The 20,318-nt window shown below is 36.4% G+C and overlaps 1 protein-coding gene across 26 annotated transcripts in view; it reads left to right on the top strand.

Annotated features, from left to right (window-relative positions):
- bt (projectin protein bent) overlaps positions 1-20,318 on the top strand; it is a 520,921-nt gene that overhangs the window by 200,378 nt on the left and 300,225 nt on the right. For all 26 annotated transcript variants that reach the window (XM_067141199.2, XM_067141225.2, XM_067141218.2 and 23 more), the window contains 4 exons: positions 2,027-2,236; positions 10,326-10,370; positions 15,616-15,657; positions 18,919-19,066. In XM_067141199.2, the coding sequence (XP_066997300.2) occupies positions 2,027-2,236; positions 10,326-10,370; positions 15,616-15,657; positions 18,919-19,066 (445 nt within the window). The remainder of the gene's footprint in view (positions 1-2,026; positions 2,237-10,325; positions 10,371-15,615; positions 15,658-18,918; positions 19,067-20,318) is intronic.

The following is a 20,318-nucleotide window of genomic DNA, read 5'->3' as shown; positions in this document are numbered from 1 at the left end:
AAACACAACAAAATACTTGTATTGTCTATCAGCCTTATTTAATATGATAATTGTACTAGAATATACACGCAAGATGTTAGGAAAGAAGGAGATAAACACACAGAGTCCTGTAAGTTACACAGCATTAAAATATACAGAAGGGCACTCACCACACATGAATTATCACAATAGGTTTTATTGCACAGCTTTTATTTGGCGTTAGGGAATTTCATGGTCAAGAAACCACGTGTTGGGCAAGGTGGTAGGCCAAGAGTAGGACTTTAAAAATACCCATGCATGCTTTTGTAGCAGATATTATAGACTGGCCCACCGTATAGCCTGGTGTACACAATTAGAAACAGTGCGAGTCTTAATGGCACGTACCGAGCACCACGTTGTCAAATTGTTCGTTAACTAGAGACGGAATGGATCAACATCGGATTATAACCTTTTACCCTTCCCTTATCATTACCCACAATTATACGATTACAGGATATTTACATTCTTTTATTTTTTGCAAGATCGAAGAAACGCCTGCTCTTCTAAAATCTCTAAAGAAAGACTTGATGGATGATTTGGGTGAGCTCCAGCTCCCCAAAAAGATGAAACATGTTGAGAGATTGGAGTCAAAAGACCAACCCAAATTGTTGAAACCTAAATTAAAGTCAGCATGGCAACCGGTGATGAAAGGTGAATTTCAAGAATGGCCAACTCTCAAACCGGTAGAGAAAGATAAACACGAAGAGAAAAAAACACAAACACTCGAACCAGACACTAAGCTTGATCCAATTAAGGTGAGATTAAATATACATGAATTTCTACCTGCTGTCATCTTCAAGCTCTGACATCTTCAAGAAATCTTTTCAACTAATTGTTTCCTCTGTCTCTTCATTTCCTTTTTCAGCACTACACTACATAAAACTCTACCTATAACGTCTGTTCTTTATTTTGTGACCAGTCACGTGATCATCTTAATCCTTACTCTTTCTTTATTCGTTTGTCTTTCTTTCTCTTTTTATCTGTCGCTTTATATCTTCTCTGTGTGTGAATATTAAGAAACAAAACGACGAATGATTTTCAATACTTATAATTAACATAGAACTAGTGAAAAACTGTTTTAGAATAGTAAAGTAATCCAGTATTGTACATATATATATACATGTATTGTAAAAATGATTGTGTTATTTGTAGTGGAAGTGACCTACCACCTTTAGTTATTTCCAACCTAGATATCTATTCTTGTCTCACTCATGCCACTCTTTCCACTAGGTGTTTGAATGAAATAGTTTCCTGAGGAGGCCACAAATCACAGCTATATATATATACACACACACGTTTCGCTCCAGAGCTTTTACTGGTTCACAATAGAGTCGAGCTACCCCCAACTAATTTTTATATAACCAGTAAGTGAAACAATTCATAGTGCCTTCACTTAAAAGCAGAGTTTTGTACATCTTGCAGTATTTATTTCAAATCCACAAACCAATAAACGTCTTCACTATTATTTTTTAAACCAAGAATTTTATTTAGATACGTGTGTCTTGTTTATGGCTCATTCATTCAGTCCAATGCCATTCCCCATGATGCTATTCCTGGTTTATTAAAAATTTATACTCTTTGCTCATTCTATTATTAGAGGCTAGGATCTCAAACGCACCATACAACTTTCCTTCACTGTTTTCCCAGCCATTTAATTCTTCTTGCTCTCAAAATGGAGCCAGTTGGCATCGGGTGAAAGAAGCTGTTCTCGCTGCGACTATTGCAGTCCCCCATGAGGAGGGAATTGTTTAGAAGGATACTTATAAATAATCTCCCAGACTGTCAGGGCTCTGGCTGGTCAGGAGAAAAACTAAAGCTCATAACGACAGTAGACATGGACGGAGGAGGTCATCTCCACCTTGCCTTCACTTAGTCACTACATACACTACCGATGCTCACTTAAACACTCACAATGGTAAGAAATCTTACCAAGTGCATTAGTGGTTGTATACTTGTATTCTATCAGTGTCTTCGAGGATCATAACACATAACTCAACTTCTCGTTTAGCCTATCGAAAAGAAGGCGCCTGGCGTCAAGGTGCCTGAGATTAAGGCACCGGAAGCTCCGAAGATCGAGGTGATCCGCGAGAAAACTCCAACCAGAGGCGACGCTAGGAAGGCGTCTTTGGCTCCTGGCTCTGGATCCAACAGTCGACGCGGGTCTCTGATCCCACCAGAAGACCAACCCAGACGGCCGAGTCTCATTATTAGCGATGATGTAAGTAACAGTTATATCGCAACCCTTAGTGCTGAAGAAGTCACAGACTTTAGATTTGCAAGAAAATTTGCAACTTTAAAATCACTAATGCAAAAGTTTAGTAGAATACTAGTTACAATTGTCATATATCTTTGAATATCGTAAATAATTCACTCAACATGTCAATTAGGAATACTAGAACAGTAGATTTAACTTAATAAGCTTTTGCTGCTTGCAGTCTCTTTCATAAGCAAAGATAATCATAATTATGGATCAAATATTATTTTAGCCTATTATATCCATTAAGTTAATTTTAAGAATTTTGTCTCAACCTGAGTAATGTCATGCATGTTAAACTAATCTCCAATCAATGGTCCTTAATGTTGCTGTGTTGTTTTGTTGTCATATTGGTAACTAAAATTTCAATAAATTTTCATTAATAAAATACATTTTGTACATATTACATAGCCGCATGTAAAAGCATGTGAAATGTGCTGTGTATATGAGCATATTTGCAGGATAGTTCCTTGCCAATAATTTCTCGTAATATCTTGATTCTTCCACTGTATGTTTCATATGCTCGTCAAATATCTGAGGAGAGTAGATGGCCACTAACGACAATTTTATTGATGTTAATGAAAATTCAACAATGCAAGATAAATATAGGGAGCTAGTTTACTGAAAGTGAGGAATGTACCCTGTTGAGAACGGCAATCATTTGTCCAGGGGCGCTCCAAAATTTGGACCAAGATTAAGATATGGGCTTGGACCAAATGTATAAATGAAGCATTCCAAGTCTCATCAATTACTCTCATACAGAAGTATATGAAACGTACTGAATTACATAGGACAAAATAAAGTCCTTAAGCTAATACAAATCTATTTGTAGACTAAATGTTTCGTATATAGATTCATGATTATCATTACAGCTACTGAGAATACGAAGTAGAATTTGTGTTATATTTTGCAATCGTACCAACAAGCCCTCAAGAAAAGTAAATTAAATACATCAGTTTTTATTTGTTGTCAAATTTTCAGTTTTAATTCAGAGATTACTCAAAGCATCATAAAACCAGTTGATAAATAATGCGTCAGTTTGAATATTTTATCACAAATTCAATTAAGATATACATCATTCAGTACTTATTATTGTAAGTGCCGTGTCACCATAGATTCGAGAGTTTATTTCCTCCACGTACAGACAGGTCTTTGCTCTTTGACAGTCTAAGGTACAAGACATTTTGTGCCTCTAGTAAGTAAATTGAAGGATTAGAATTGATTTAATGCTATTGTGATAGAATTAAAATCACTTTAATGAAGCACTCATTACTTTTTACCAAGGCAAAGTTGGAACCCTATGGCCATTCATTTTCGGCAGGGAAATACCGAGTAGTTAATACCTACAGAATGCAGTATAATACCTGATAAAGTGTAGTTTTAATGAGATTTATCTTTATTTGTAATTCTCTGTTAGTAAAGTATCTTGCTCAGCTGACAACGGGAGGCCAGAGCAGATTTCGTTCAAACCTTGGAAGGTTGACCTGCGTCTAAAAGGAAACAGATACAAGTCCGAGGATATGTGCCATTGGCCATTATTTAACGAGAGAATGGCTCTTTAAATTTAACAGCCTGAGCAAATGTTGGCAATTTCCATAGGAATATCTTTAGCACCGCTGGTCTAGAAATCAGCGTCCCTTACTTCCACGAAGCCGTCTCGGTTCGAGGAATGCCAACTCCTAATTTTTATTATTTACTTATCTTTAATTAACTTTAAAAACACAGGTATTCATTGACGAGTAATACATATTGTTACAAAATATGCAGTGTAATATTCCACTAACTATAAAACAAAAATATGCCCAAGTTCTATCAACTGACTAATTCATAATGTATTTGTTTGAAGATGATACATAGGTACGTAGTATCTTACAATATTAACCTGCACTGATTTATTCTACGACCAACGAAAGCGATTTATGAAACTGCAGGAAAAGATTGGGCAAACTTTTAAAAACAATTCATATCATGAGTGCTTATTTTTTTCTCCACTTTTACTGCTTTTTGTTGTAAAAAAAATGTCCTTCTCTTTCTCTTTTCTCCATCTCTTATCGCAACTTGAGCAATACTTATAAAAGTAACATAAAAAGCAGATATGCCAAGTCGTGAGTGAGACGGGATGATTAGAAAACTTGCTTATGATAGAACTTATAATTAATATGCTCATTTCATTGCCCGCATGGACAAAGAAAAATACAGATAAATGACCAAAGAAGAAAATGGAGAGAGAAGGATAGAAATAGTATAAAAATTAAGTCGCTCGCGAGGAAGTCAACGATGCTGAGCACTAGACCAGCAGTGCCACAAATTTCACTTGAACATTGCCATACCGTACGCAGGCTGTTAACTTTAAAGGACCGTTTTCTCGTTAAATAAGGGCCAATGGCACAATCCCCTCGCATACGTGTCTGTGTATTCCACGATTTGAACGAAATGGGGGACCCTATATCTGTAGCCTCTCCGTTGTGAGCTCGATTCTTCACCTGTCGTTGTACAAAGAAAGTCTGACAAACAATAAGTAATGTTTCGGATACATAAGCAGTAAAGTGAACACCAATACCACGTTCAGTTGCTTACAGTCATAAATTGAAGGAGATGAACCAACACTAATCTTCACAGTTAGAAAAAAGTATCTTCGCTTAAGAAAAAATACCACCTATCTAACAATGTTCTTCCTATTCATTATTTCTCTTAAGTCTGGTCAGGCCTCACAGCTCCACCAGGCCATCAGAACACTTTTCGTTCTGTTCACTTTCGTATGCTTGTGTATAAAGGGAAATGAGTCTTCTATACAGTATAATACAGGAGTGCGTAAATACGTCATGCAAACATTCATCCCTACAATACGATAAGGTTCATTTTTCTTTACACGTAACCATACGAAAATTAACGGAACGAAAATTGTTCTTGCAGACTGCATACCCATATAAGGCTGGGGGGCGTGACCTGTCTTAAGGCACATAATGGATCGGAAGAGAATTGTCAAACAGGCAATATTGTTTCTTTAGCGACGATATCTATATTCTCTCACAGGGAGCTGTTCTGAAATCAACAGGTAGACCTGACTCATTTGATGAGGTAACGCACATCTCACTGCCGCACAGCTAAATGGTATTCCAAGAGCTAGTGCCGATTTTCTTTAATGATCGTTAATGAAGATATTGTTACAATAATAATAATAATAATAATAATAATAATAATAATAATAATAATAATAATAATCGTATAGTCACAACCACCGTGTGGAGGCATTTTAACTTGGCTCCATCTAGGACGCTTGTGCGTCAGTTTCAAAGTTCTGTTTTCTCTACTAGATGGAAAACTATTCTGATATCTCTTGGGCGATTTATGTCAGAGTTGTAATCAATATTGTCGGCTGAACACGAAATGTGTCGGCACAGATCCTTTACATGCTGACATCGTACGACATGGATTGTCACTCTTCAAAATTCTGATTATCTATGCCGGGTTCGAACCCGCGATCTTGGGGTCTGGTGGCCGACACTCTACCACTGATCCGCAGAGCGAGCTAGGTGATGATGAACTAAACCATTATTCTGTAGAATGTATGAATTTTGGTGACTATCGGCAGTAATAAAAATAGCGTATGGCTCTTAGTGCCGGGAGTGTCCGAGGACATGTTCGGCTCGCCAGGTGCAGGTCTTTTGATTTGAATCCCGTAGGCGACCTGCGCGTCGTGATGAGGATGAAATGATGATGGAGACGACACATACATCCAGCCCCCGTGCCAGCGAATCTAACTAATGATGGTTAAAATTCCCGACCCTGCCGGGAATCGAACCCGGGACCCTTGTGACCAAAGGTCAGCACGCTAACCATTTAGCCATGGAGCCGGACATTGTCGGCAGTGTAAAGTTCCTAAACTATGATCTACTGAACTGGCTGACTCAATGTATGCTACCTCAAGCGACTTAATGACTTCATATTAAATGTGAATTTGTTACCAAAGTCTAGAGTCCTTATTTGCACATAAGGTAATTGAGAAAACGGCATACTATTTGTTAAAAGTTTTGGAGAAAATTGATGATAGCAGTGAACTTAATAGTTAGCTTATTCGTCGTTGGATGGTGTTAGCGTTATAATCAAACAGTACCTGTTTTGTACATCTCGATACGTCACATCCTGAAATGCACCAAATGAGAAAAGTGGATTCAGATTTCGAACATTGTCCTATGTTTATCTTAATTATTACCATGCATACATTTTCATTTTGGGAGATTTTGCAAGAAGTTCGCAGAATGAATTCAGATCACGAGCTGCTGACTTACCCATTTAGTCTGATGAATTGAAATACGTCCTTTCTTTCGATCAGTATCAGTTTTGGTTTTCGTTAGAAAATCGTAATAGATTCCCTCTATGTTGTTAGCGATTACATTCCCATTATTAACGTCTCAGTATGGATTGGTTCAGCAATTAAAAGCAGAGCATAACAAATATTGTATTTAACTTTGATTTTTTTTCGAACCCGAAGCCCTGAACGCATATTTATGTTAGGAATGAATTAACTTTCCCTGAGTCACATTTGTCGAGAAGGTATTTCGTGTAACGTAATTATCTAAAGACACTCCTACATTTCATTTTCGGAACAAAAGGCAACTATCCTGCAATAAGAGACCTGTAATTATGTAAATACGACACGAATATATGTTGTGAATTCGTAACATTAGCAACATAAGGAATATTAATAGAATTAACATTATCGATTAGTGTGGCAATAATAATAGCACAAGGACAATTAGAATTATATTTCGTTACCTTAAACTTAAGGGGACAGGCACGGGAACTGAAACTGGAACTTTAATTGATTTTGAAGTTACTTGTCTAAAATAATTTCATTTAAATTGTCACGAAATTTGACATTATCCTTACAAAATCTATTTCCAACCATTTTATTGAGTATCATAGATCAGCAGTACACTGTGTAATTATTAGATCAAGAAATGTCAATAGACTTGACAAACATTAGAGATTAAGGAAGCATTTTAGGTACAAATTTTTCAGAAAGTATTTCACGGAAGAACACCAATTTTCAATTTATATTATCGTATCCACATAATTTCACTCTACCACTCTTATTGATTTAAAACCATACATAGTGTAAATTTGTATCTGAAAACTGTATACCGGTACCTAAAATTATTACAGCCTTTTTGCAAATGTACAGTGTAATGAAATATTTTTACCTAAATATATTCCTTTTCATACGGAAATAGCAAACGCTAATTATTAGCTCCCTGCAATTTTTTTTCATTTTAGCAGGTATGAATTGGAAGATAAACATACCTCAGTTTATAAACTATCAATTTTATAGGAAAGCAAAACGAAACGTATTGACAGTATTCATTCCACAAAATGAAATTCATTATTCAAGTTCCGTGTTGACTATGACCATTAGAAAACTAGTATTTACTTGTCCACCTTTTCAGTAGAACTGCTAACTCAGATTACAATTTAACTTCTTACTGAAGATTTTTATTAACATTTGTGAATTCAACTTAGTTTTTACAACGGTGTGTAATACCTGGCCATTTGAAAACATCATGTGTACTGTAAATAATATAATATTTTAAATGTAGTCATTCACTTGTTATTCAACTCAATAGTGTATTATTTTAATTATATCATGGTGTTCATTGTAACAAGCCGGCCCCGTGGTGTAGGGATAGCGTGCCTGCCTCTTACCCGGAGGCCGCGGGTTCGATTCCCGGCCAGGTCAGGGATCTTTACCTGTACCTGAGGGCTGATTCGAGGTCCACTCAGCCTAAGTGATTAGAATTGAGGAGCTATCTGACGGTGAGATAGCGGCCCCGGTCTACGAAGCCAAGAATAACGGCCGAGAGGATTCGTCGTGCTGACCACACGACAGCTCGTAATCTGCAGGCCTTCGGGCTGAGCAGCGGTCGCTTGGTAGGCTAAGGCCCTTCAAGGGCTGTAGTGCCATGGGTTTTGGTTTGGTTTTGGTTAACTGTAACAAGCATGTATTTGTGGCATGTAAAATATGTGTGAAGTTTATAATCATAAGATATGTCGTGACCAAATATGAAATTTAATGGCTGATGATGGCTTAACAAAGCCGAAGAATGTGCAATTGGCATTGTCATTGTATACAGTAATCAAAGGGATTTATTAAAACAATAAGTATTGAATAGGTGGACAAGTAAATAACGGCATTCATTCGTCATTAGCTGACTCAACGTAAGGACTTGGGAGGAACGAAATATATAACGACTAATGCTTTATAGTCTGTCGAACACCTATAACCTGTAAAAACACACTATTGAACAAAGAATGGAGGTATTTTATAGTATTACAGGTGTTATAATACAGACTGAAAAGCTTTGAAGTTGTTATTACCTGAGCCGACACTGAAGAGTATGGGTTCCTTTTTAACAAAGTACATAAACAGTACATATCGGTTATAAAATTGAAGTAGGTACGTTCTTGACCATTTCATGACGCCCTGGTTCCCCTAGGATACGTTTCAACAATGCAGAAACAATCGCTATTTTGAAATCTACTTAAGAATAACTTACCTAACATAGGAAACGTGATATACAGGAAAAGCATGCTCTATAAACTACTAGAATATTAGTCTAGTCTTCAAGTACTAAAATTCAAATAATCCTCTAATTTGAAGTATTTATTTTTAACACTTGTAGTTCCTTTTGTTTTATTTAGCGACAAAAATAATATAGTCTATAAAGCTCATATAGAATTGTACGGTACGCTTTGTTTTTTATGATAAAGCACCTCAGCTGTATATATGCATATGTGTTATATGTGATAATTTAACCCCATGTACATTTCAGCTAGTTTCCAGCCAGGACCGGAATGTAAAATCCATTTTTGTGTTAATACGAATCCTGCCTTTAATATAATTGTTTCTATGATACTTTTATTAATATTACTAAAACTAGATGTCGACTCTTCAACGTTGGAGATCATCGCTGTATATATTGTACAGTTGTCTGTGTGACAATGTTTATGTGACTGTATATATGTGTACTTTTTGGTGTTTGATTCAGTTTGTTGTTATCGAGCTTGCCATTTATTTCAGATGCAATGTACAGAAAATTTCAGCCATTAAACAGGAGGAACTCCAAGAGGTACTACTTAGTATGCTTTTGTGTTTCAATAATCTCTCTCTGTATTTCACTTGTGTAAATATTAGTGTGAGACGAATAAGCTAAGGGAGCAGAAGACAAAACAAAGAGGAAGAAGAACGAGAAGCACAGAGTAGAAGAAGAATAAGTGTGTCTTTGACGTTCGCATTGTGGTAACTGCAGCCTGATTAATATGAACGAGTGTTTTGTGCCTGCCGAATTGTAGAAACATGCATATCGATTGATTTTGTCGCCACGCTGCGGAAATTCTTTCTTCTTGCTTATAAATCCATTACGGATGCTTTGCAAACACGACAGTCTTTATAAAATAGTGTACATAATGCCATTCTCAATGATATTCTCTGCACGAAGACCGTAAATACCGAGGTAAGACTGTTGTACCTCACGCTGACTTCGACTTCTGTAAATATGTGACCGCCTGGCTTCTTCTATGTACTAATATGAGTGCGAGATCATTAACCTAACCCTGTAAATACTCCCCGATGTCTTCATTGTATAGTGCAGCGCTTAATTCTATATTAGAGTGCTATTAAAATTATGCGGACCTCTGTAAATTACGAACCGCAGTTTAAGAATTTCCGATGTTGAATATGTTCAATATTAAATATTAATTTTCATTTCGGAAATAAAATTGATGTCCAATCATGTGAACATCAGGAGCATTCAACTTGTTACTAATATCCGCGTCACGGATGCACAGTTTGCTTTTTTCTTATAAGATATTAAATACCGAGTCCATCTGGCTTGTATATAATGTACCTAATGACATGCTGAAGTTTCTGAATACCCTGCATGAGCACGGTACGGTGGACTACCTAAGTAACCTCGTTAGACACTATTTTATACATCTTCAAAACTGTGCAAGTTGTATGTGCTCTTACTTCTCATCATTTTCATTTTACTTTTAGGAAGGTAGAAAGTTGCGCCCTGGTGAAGTCGTTGAAGAGAGAAAGGTGAGACTGATCATACCTGAAATACCTGAAATGGCACATGCCATTTGTTGAGATTCTCTATCTTTTTCAGTTAAATTAATTTCCTTCCTTTTCACTTGCTTTGCATTTAGGATTTTAATTTATTATTTAAAACTGACTTGCTTTTCCTCTTCGTTCAATTAGACCTCTGAATGCATGGTTGAGTAAATGCTCTTGAGACCGAATGTATGAGTAACGAGAAGATTTTTACTTCAGTGAACATTAATTGCGAACATTTATTTTGCTAAACTCTTCTTTGAATGCATCTTCCTCTCTTACATGTGTTGTTCTGCGATTTATTTTATTTCCATGTTAGTTCAACAGGTAAAATGGTGATGTTTTGTCCATGTATTGTACCCCTGTTGGCTCTCACTTCCCAGTTCTGGGCATGAGAATTCCCGAATCTTTCCTCTCAAAGTCCTATTTTTTCACGTAATTCGCTTTCAATTTCATTATTTTTCTGCAGGTTGGGAAATTGCGGCCTGGTGAGGTATTTGACCCAAAGGTGAGATTTGTGTTATGAGAGCACAAAGCTGACCTTGTCTTTGGCATTGCTTTGAAATATGACGTCTTTCAACTCTAGCAGTTAAGCGCTAGTAGTACCCAAGTGTTTTAGAATACCTTCATTGTTGATTGCTTTAACATTCTATGTACGTTTCTAACATATCAACCATATGTTTTACCTTATGAAACTTTCAGGAATAAATAATACATACCCCTATCCAGTTTCAATACTATGATAGTGCATTATGACACAGTCAACATTAAAAACGGCAGCCTAAATATAAGGAAATTCAGTAATCTCTTCGGGGGTGATTTGTATTCGAATTGCGAACATCTGTCAATACATCTGGAACGAACATTACATAATATTATTTTATAAAGCAATACTGAGTAACAATCAATGGAGTAGTACTACAAATTAAAACGCGAGAGGTCGCACCCGCGGCAATTTGCCGCACTTTTAAATATTTGTTAATAATTTCGTTGCTAGCCGCTGTAGGGCTTAGGGCTCTCGTTTCATCCCTCCCCTCCCTCTCTTTCGCCTGACGTTGATTATCGTCAGTGAACTGCCTGCTGCGTTCCGGAGTAGTTTAAGTTTCCTTTCACTCTCGCATCTGCCGCGGCATATTGCCCTCATGTGACTCCTCGCGTAGTGCATTCTTACATGACTGCATTTCCGAGGAAGTTTCTTAAGTAAAGTTCATGAGGTTTATGGTGGCTTTCAGTGAAGTGCGGTGCTGTAGTTTTATCTTGAATTGGGACCAAATCATTCATTGAAATGTACAAATGGAAACGTTGCGGCAATTTGCTCACGCGCGACCTCTCGCGCTCTTTAAAAACTCTCGTAACTTTACCAGATTTTGTGACAAAATTCATTAATTTTTTTACATTGAGAAAATATTGTTACTGGGTAATTATGTTAGTACTAGTCGAAAGGCAGTTACACAGAGTACATATTAATATTTTTATCGGAGCATTCACCGCCAAAGGAAAATAGCAGCTCATTAAAATATGAAGTGTGAGCAATTTGCCTTCGCGCGACCTCTCGCGTGTTAAATTCATTATAAATCACTCTGTCCGGAAACGACAAAATACAATTATTGAGTAAAGTCAGATTAACTAAAGCAGCGTTAGAATTATTTAATTAAAAGCTCTTAAACCATTTAGTTTGTATGCACACAGTATATAGTGAAGAATAGCATATTATGCTTTTATAAGTGGGGTGGAGGGTCGATATTCTGACTGGAATAATTCGTCGTTTCATAAAATAATAAAGAACGAATGCGGCAGAATTTGTGTACCACTGTTAGCAATTTCTCAACCCTGATGCTGCATATTTCATAGCAAAATTTATTGGGTGGCATTAACATCAATCGATCCATAACATTTGCCGCTAAACAGTGATACGAAGAGCTCTTAATTCTTATAAGTGCAGGATTCACGAAGACCGTTAATGAACTAAACAGATCTCCATAACCTACAATGTTTGGGCACAGGAAAAAGGAATGCTGATGCATTTCTAAAATATAATACCACGAACGCAAACTATTAATAAGGAGAAATATCAGCGAGAAAAATTTTAAACTGAGACGTTGCTTTATTAAATTTGGGTATCCAAGTCCGCATTTCACAAACAGTAGTGAGACCTGGCCTTTTCCTAAAACAAGTAGTTGTACAACAAAGAACATTGTATTTCTTATAATGTAAGAATGTGGCTTTAACTAGTACATTGAAACTTGTCCTTTGTTTTGGTTGGAGCAAGCGATATCACTTTCCATTGATATGGTATGTACCACTCTACAGCAAGAAAAATTCCTACTGGAGTGTATTCAAATCGCAATTCATTGTGCAATGATAATAATAATAATAATAATAATAATAATAATAATAATAATAATAATAATAATAATAATAATAATAATAATTCATCCTGTGAATGCTAAGAGTGGCGCCTAACACGGTCTAAAGAGAGACGCAACCATAAGTGGACTATGGAAACATGTGATGAACCAGACTATAGCACGTGGCAGTTTGGTGGGAGTCATGGGCATTCTAAAAAAGTTGACGTTCAATTGTTTAACATCATACCAGATGATTTCATAAACTGAACTTACTGACAGTCATCTAGCATCTGTTATAACCGGAAATTTCTGTAAACAATTTAATTTTGCCGACGTTATATTGGTTTTTATATTGAAGAAAATTGTTAATGTGCCCCCATCCCGGAAAGATCCTGCGGGCGCCCATTGTGGGAGTACTTCAGTGTGGAAAACGACGCATAACAGCATGTATAGTACTAACGCTGAAATCCAGAGGAAGGGGCTAAAAAGCGTTGGGCTTAAAGTTAAAACAGTCTTCATTCAGTCCGCCCAAACTCTCTTATAACTAAAATATGAATGCTGAAATACCATATCTAGAAAAGAAATCTGAAGACTGTGTGTGAAGCGAATAACTAAATATTTATGGACTAAAACACTCATGAGATTTTTCAAATGATGATCAGACGTTTCGTTAACATGACAGTATCTATCAAATCGATGGCTTAGTGTAAAACTAACATAACTACAAATCTTAATTTTTCAGGAGAGACAAAGAATTACCATGGCGCAATAGCCCCGAAGGGCCTTGGCCTACCAGGCAACCGCACTCAACCCGAAGGCGTGCAGAATACGGGGTGTCGTGTGGTCGGCAAGACGGATCCTCTCGACCGTTGTTCTGGGTTTAGATATAAGATAACCTTTCCTAACTACAACGTTGATGATTTCCATATATGAAAGAAAGCAAATGCATTGTCTCTTTAAGAACCAAAACATCATATATAAAGGAAATATCCTTTCTTATGGAACATATTTAGAATGTTTTCTAAACATAAGCAGTCATAAATTACATGAATAATTACTAAGATACGTCTGAATGCAACCAAGCATATCGAAGAGAAAATATGAAGTTGCATTAAGTTTCGTTAACTTTTCATCACTACTACCTCTACAGGTGTCTTCTTTCTCATCTGTTTGATTTATTTTATAATTGACGCGTAGACAAGGCTGTTCATAACTGAGTTACAATCTTTTGTCACCAAGTAGAAGAACAAATTTTGCCATCGGCTGGAGAAAAGCCAAATAATGTCAATTTTTTTAGTTATCTTAATTCCACAGTAAGCCCTCAAAATGTACTCAAACATATTCTGCAACATCTTTAAAATAAAGTTATTACCGTCCTCAACACTGAGTAAAATATAGTCAACAGGGAGTTCTCTGGAGATTATAAAAATATCAGAGCTTCATTCAACAATAACAGGATAAAACAACATCTGTAAACGTAATGCTCAAGTTCTCTTCTGAGTCACGAGCACTTAAGGAATTTATTTATACATGAATTTTGTCATTTATTTCACACGGTTTTCATATAACGGGTAAATATTTCTTCATTTTCACTTGATATCCCTATACTCTGTAACAATGTACAATATACCAGATTTTTACACTCAGTCTGTCGAAACTAATTTATGAATGAATAAAATTTATAACATACCTGAAAAATAAAACATGTATTAATACTGTTATAAATTAACAGAGTCGAAACTGATGGCTTCCACTATAACAATATATCACAATTAGCATAAGTTTATGCTTCCAGAATTGCTTCTTTAGAAGGTAATCTAATTTCGTCACATCAGCAATCAGTCATTCCATTGGAACACCACAGGTGATTTAGAGATTGAGGCAATCTCCCCCTTATAATTCAACAAAACTTATTAGGTACAAGAATTAGCAATTAACTAATAAATATTCCTTGATCCTTCCCCTACTGTTTCCGCTGTGTTGTAAGTGAATATGTATCCCCACAAAGTCCGTATGGAGTACGTGATCTGTAAACAAATCCTTCAAAGGATGCCAAAGGAATATTACGTATTCCTCATTCTTAGTTTGCCTTGTGTTTGTCTCCTTCTTTCGTTAATTATTTTTTTCATGGTTTCTAATTCAGTGTTCTCCCAGGAGTGTTGCCACAGTATTATTTATATTTTATGTTTTATTTTCAGTTCTTGTACAGTGATTGTTTTGATCTCTCCTCTGCCCTGTTCACATCACTGTAGTAACTGACTCAGCCGTATTTCAACCTCTCCTTTTGCGCGACATCGATTTATTTTAAGTTGATGTATTATTTATAATTTAGTTATATTTATTTTTGTTTTAATTTAGTTTATTGTTGATTTTTGTTGCCTTTTTGACTATTTTAGTTTATTAAAGACGATTTATTTGCGTGAGCATTAATTGACATCTATCACGTAAACTCATCAATCAACTCATACGTAAATAACAAGTTCATGCATATAATGAACTTATGTAAATTGGATTGTATTAAAATCGGTATTACACCTGGTGTTCGTAATTCAGAATTCTTAAAGTATCCAATGTACGTCAATTAATGCAATGCTCTTAACTCAGTTGTTACATCTTATGTTTATTCTAATCCTTTGGTTATCTTTAGTTACAGTTTAATTTATTTTGTTATTGATACTTTTGTTCCTTCTATTAACTGACAACCAGCTAAAACTACGGTCTTCGATATTTTATTTTCACACGATCAGGGCTTGGTGCGTCAGTTAGTAGGTGATTTCATTCTTTAATTTTATGAATTTATTTCATTTCTTTTATTTGTTTGTTTCTTTATTTATTTGATTTAGTTCTATTTCATCAATTATCCACATTTTTATTTGTAACAGAGGAAAGGACGCCCTGGCCAGCTGGAGGAACCAGAGAAGCAGGTTAGATTGTGTCGGACTCCTGGTGTTTTAATTTTGCTGCTTGATGGGTCCAAGCAATTGCACTCCATTATTCATTCCACTCCTCTACATCGTACAAAAACTGTTAACATACTGAATACCAGTACTTGCAAATAAACTGCTGGAAAAAGGACATAACTCCTGACCCAGATAGCTTTCACCTGCAATAGTGAAGGAATCCAGCCCACTTGGAAGGAACATACTATGTTGATGGTATCGTTGAAGACAACTCACAACGTATAGTTCGCATACACAATATTACTTACTAACGAAAAATCTTTTACACAAGAGAACGACGGTAAATGTATGTTTGGGTGGTGCCAGAAGTATTTGCTTTTGAATAGAAAGATGATCTCTAGGTGATACACTTCAAAAATGTTTACCGTCAGAATTCAGAAAATGATCCAAGCATACGATTTAATTGCAAAATGAGCAGCAAATGAAGGACTAGTCTCTGTACTGATCGTAAAAGTTAACTCGATCTAAATCAAGAGTGACTTATTCATTATGATAAACCATTCGGGCAGATCATATATGTACAGCGTGGTCATTAAGAATGGTTACGCGAAGAGTGTCTACATATCTGATCTTCCTGAATGGTTTACCTCACCTAAGGTGTTTACTTTGGTTAACTTTGGTAATCAGTGCAGGGCGATGGCTACATATAGCACACATCGATCTTCTCTCTGTTCATAGGCACTATCCATCAGTCTGCTATGAACGTTGTTTTCCATTGCCAATTAACCAATAAGAACCGTACTAAATTATTTGCACGCAGATCCAGAAATATTCTTTTAAATTTTTGGAAATTAAATTAACTTACTACATTGGTAAAAACCATAATGCAACATATTTACAACGCTGTCCTTCGTACACAAATAAACCCGTGTCCTCGTTCTGGGGTGGTGCAGTTCATTTCGGGCATGACCCCAATGGAGATGAGCCTCATGTACGCTTTTATCCACAAACCAGCCCTCCTGGCTATCTTATATCTCTGGCAGTACCGTGAGTCGAAACTGAGGCTCTGAGGACGACAGCTAATAGCGCTAATAATTACACTCTGGAGGTGGACATCTTCGTACAGATCAATATTTATTAACTGCTACACAGTGAACCAGTGACCATTTCCATGTCACGGGAGCATGCTATCTCCTCCAGCACAGTTATCACTTCCATCGCCACCGTTCTTTCCGGGAGAAGTAACTCCATCATTGTAATCGCTTTCCCTGAAATGGAATTGTCATCACAGTCACTTCCAAGCCACTTCTCTCTAGCCCAGGGCCTCTCAAACGCCCAAAACCTCACGCGTGCAGATAGAGGTGCAAGAGCTCCGTGCACTGTGCATCGCTGCCGCTCGGCATGGCTCGGATCAACGCTTCGTCTCTGGGCTACTCGGCTAAGCTCGGCTCAACTCGCCTCTGCTCGGCTCAAGTCAGCCTGGATTTGGAGCGCTACGGCGCAAGTGGGGCAGAGGGAGACAGGCGGAGCGAGCGAGACAGGCGTGAGTAAAGAGAGAGTAAGCGCTATTGCACCAAATCGAGGAGTGTTCGACCAAGCCAAGTCGTCTCTTGCACCGTGCACAGTGCATGCACCACGCGCATGCACCCTGAGAGGCCCTGCTCTAGCCCATTAAAATTTCTTGGAGTACATTAGAAGAGCCGTGTGATCTATTCTTTGCTTGTCATGCGAACTGCGTGCGTTCAAGAATTCATACGGAACGTCTCAACACGTCGGCTTCTAATCCTGAACAGACGGGAACGGAAAGGCTCCGTATTTAATTAATATTGCACATGCTAACTAGACATTGTGTGTCACTTTCAACAGTTTTAATAACATAGCGTTTTCCCGACCTCAAATGAGTTTCTCGTAAGTAAGTTTCTCTAATAATCCCAATGAACATTCAGTTTCTTTCTCACAATAATCCCAGAGCTTACGATGAATATTACAAAGAAAAATGACTATCACCTAGAATGTGAATATCATTCTGCAATGATACAGATCAGTCGAGTGACGAATTTATTGTTTACTGGAGATGAATGAAGAAATCTTGACATACAGTATGCTTTAACAACGCCTGCATATGAAACTAAACCTGTAGGAAATTCGGAAGTCCATTAATACCTTCGTATGTCAAGACGACTGTTACCTTATCAAATGGAATGGCACATGGTGAGCGTGACGATTTCCTGAGCCACATTTCTTGGCTGCGTTCACAGCCGTGCCATATTTGAAGCAGTACACTCACATTCCTTCCGTAAGAATCTGGGAAAGCCTCAAGTCATTCTTTAATCTTTTATCTAGAAAACTGAACTATCATTGCCACAAACAACCCCAAATTCGGTAGGACAATGAATACGGAAGATATATTGTCGGTAGGGAATATCTCAGATTATTTATTTATTATCATTTTCCTAATATTATTTTCTTAAGTAAGGATGCAATATTTTCTTTTTACACTCTTCCAGTACTCTCTCTTGCTTCATTTCTCTCCAAGTTTTCAGTTGTTCATGTTTCTGCACAATCAGCTGTGTACCCAAGTCCCGTAAATCGTAATAACATTCACCGTTCTTATCATTAGTGGTCTGCAATTGTTTGGAGCGTGTAGTGAGTAGAGTCCGGGCAGGAGCCTGCAACGTGATGGACAGTCTCTACCATCATAGTGAAGCTGATTTTATGTTCTGTTTGTTTCTTATTTAGTTTCTTTATGTTTCTTTATGTTTCTTTATGTTCTTTTATGTTTCTTTTTTCAGTTTCTCCTTGGTTTTACGTTAATTAAGTTTTTATTATTTCATTTATTTTATTTTGCTTCTCTCAATACCTGTGTTGCACTTACATTTTCAGATATTTTCAATAATATCCGGCAGTATATGTCACTAATTGCCCATATCCTCCTCATATTACGAAGTTTGTGTGTCCCCGGTGTTATTTTTCACTTGTGTGATTGTGTATGTTTTATGTTAGTTTTACTCAATATCAAATATTTTAGATATTTGTCAATTTTAAAAGATGAAATTCACTTAAATTCATTTTAATAACCAGATTTCTTTTTCATAACTCTTTTCATTGCAATTTCAATAAAGATAATTCTATTTTACAAATAATTGCGTATGAACAATTGTTTCATTTAAAAAATAATCTTCTCAATTTTCTGGAAGTTAAATTACTTTCATTCCATCAAAGTTCTCTAGTCGTACCGAAATTAATTAGTGAAATCAGTCACTAATTATTTTCCTCGCATAACAGCGCAGGCGCCCAAGCACAGATGTTCGACGACCGAGCGTGGCTGAGCTGGGTGAGATGATCGACAAGCCATCAACACCTCTGAGAGACATTGGTCCTGAGGGACCTCCTGCAATTGTTGATATTCAAGAGAGCTACTCGGCTGTAGAAGGTCAGTACCTGATGCCAAAACTGTTGAATGAACTGACGACAAACCATCACATGTACTTATGTACTAGAGTTCGGATTTTTATACACAAAAAATAATTAATTATACACGAAAAGAGTCAAAGAAAAACATCGAATGTAGTAGGAGAAAAGTCAAATAAACTATTTATTTTCTGATAAATGTTACTTCACTCATCAACGTGTGAGAAACAGGGCCAGTGATTGTCCACCGGTCAATACAATTGAATATCAGTATATACTTCTTACTACTTATTTAATTCATAGTAGGCAGTATATACTAATTGTATAACCAATTGTATTGTCAAGTGTACTATTATTAGCCCTATTTCTCACAGGTTGACGAATAATAGTAGTCAATATGGATCTAATAAGAACCGAAAATGGTCAAGTTTATGAATACTTCGTTCGTGGGTGTTACAGTATATAAAGAAAGTTGTCGTGAGATTTTCTTGTATGAAGCACCTATGTTTGTGAGAGAAGAATATTTTATACATTGAAAATATATTTTCTACATCCCATGATATCACGGATGTAAGTGAAAAACACTCCAATTATTCTTCAATGAGTTCCCCTTTTATTTCAGTCCCTTTAACTGACCTTCTGCTAATTTGACAGATTATTTTTTAACCGGGATGTTTATTTAAGACATGACTAAGCTTATCCAATGTAATTTTAGCAACACGGCGAGTTTCAGAAGATTCTGCGGAATATTATTTCACAACAAGCAGCATACAAACGATAGTTTTCTTAATAAAATTACCTTTTTATGTTTATCCTATTGTTTACAGAGATTTTATTAAATATTATCACTTAAAATACGCATTCTTGCCTTAAAATATAAAATATGCCTTTCCCTAGAAGTTCATGCACTATCAAACATCGGTCAAATTGCCTATAAAATATATATGTTCAGAAAGGAACGTGCATTTCGCACACAAATCTTGGTTCTAGTAACAACACTCTGTATCCAAACAGTCAGACAACAATAATGACCTTCTGGCTGGCACGCGAGACCGTTCCCGTGCTCACGCATGTGGAAGTGAAAGCGACGAAAATAGTAAATCAAAGTACAGTTATTTGGCTCTAGATACGTGTGAAATTTTGGTCTTGCTTAAGAACGAATTAAAGAAAGGAACATAAAATTGAATTCATACAAAGAAGTTAAGAAAGTACAATTATTATTATTATTATTATTATTATTATTATTATTATTATTATTATTATTATTATTATTA

Source organism: Anabrus simplex, chromosome 2 (genome assembly GCF_040414725.1).
Source record: "Anabrus simplex isolate iqAnaSimp1 chromosome 2, ASM4041472v1, whole genome shotgun sequence".
Classification (NCBI taxonomy): domain Eukaryota; kingdom Metazoa; phylum Arthropoda; class Insecta; order Orthoptera; family Tettigoniidae; genus Anabrus; species Anabrus simplex.
The sequence above is the reverse complement of the archived record's forward strand: the minus strand, read 5'-3'. Positions and strand labels throughout refer to the sequence as shown.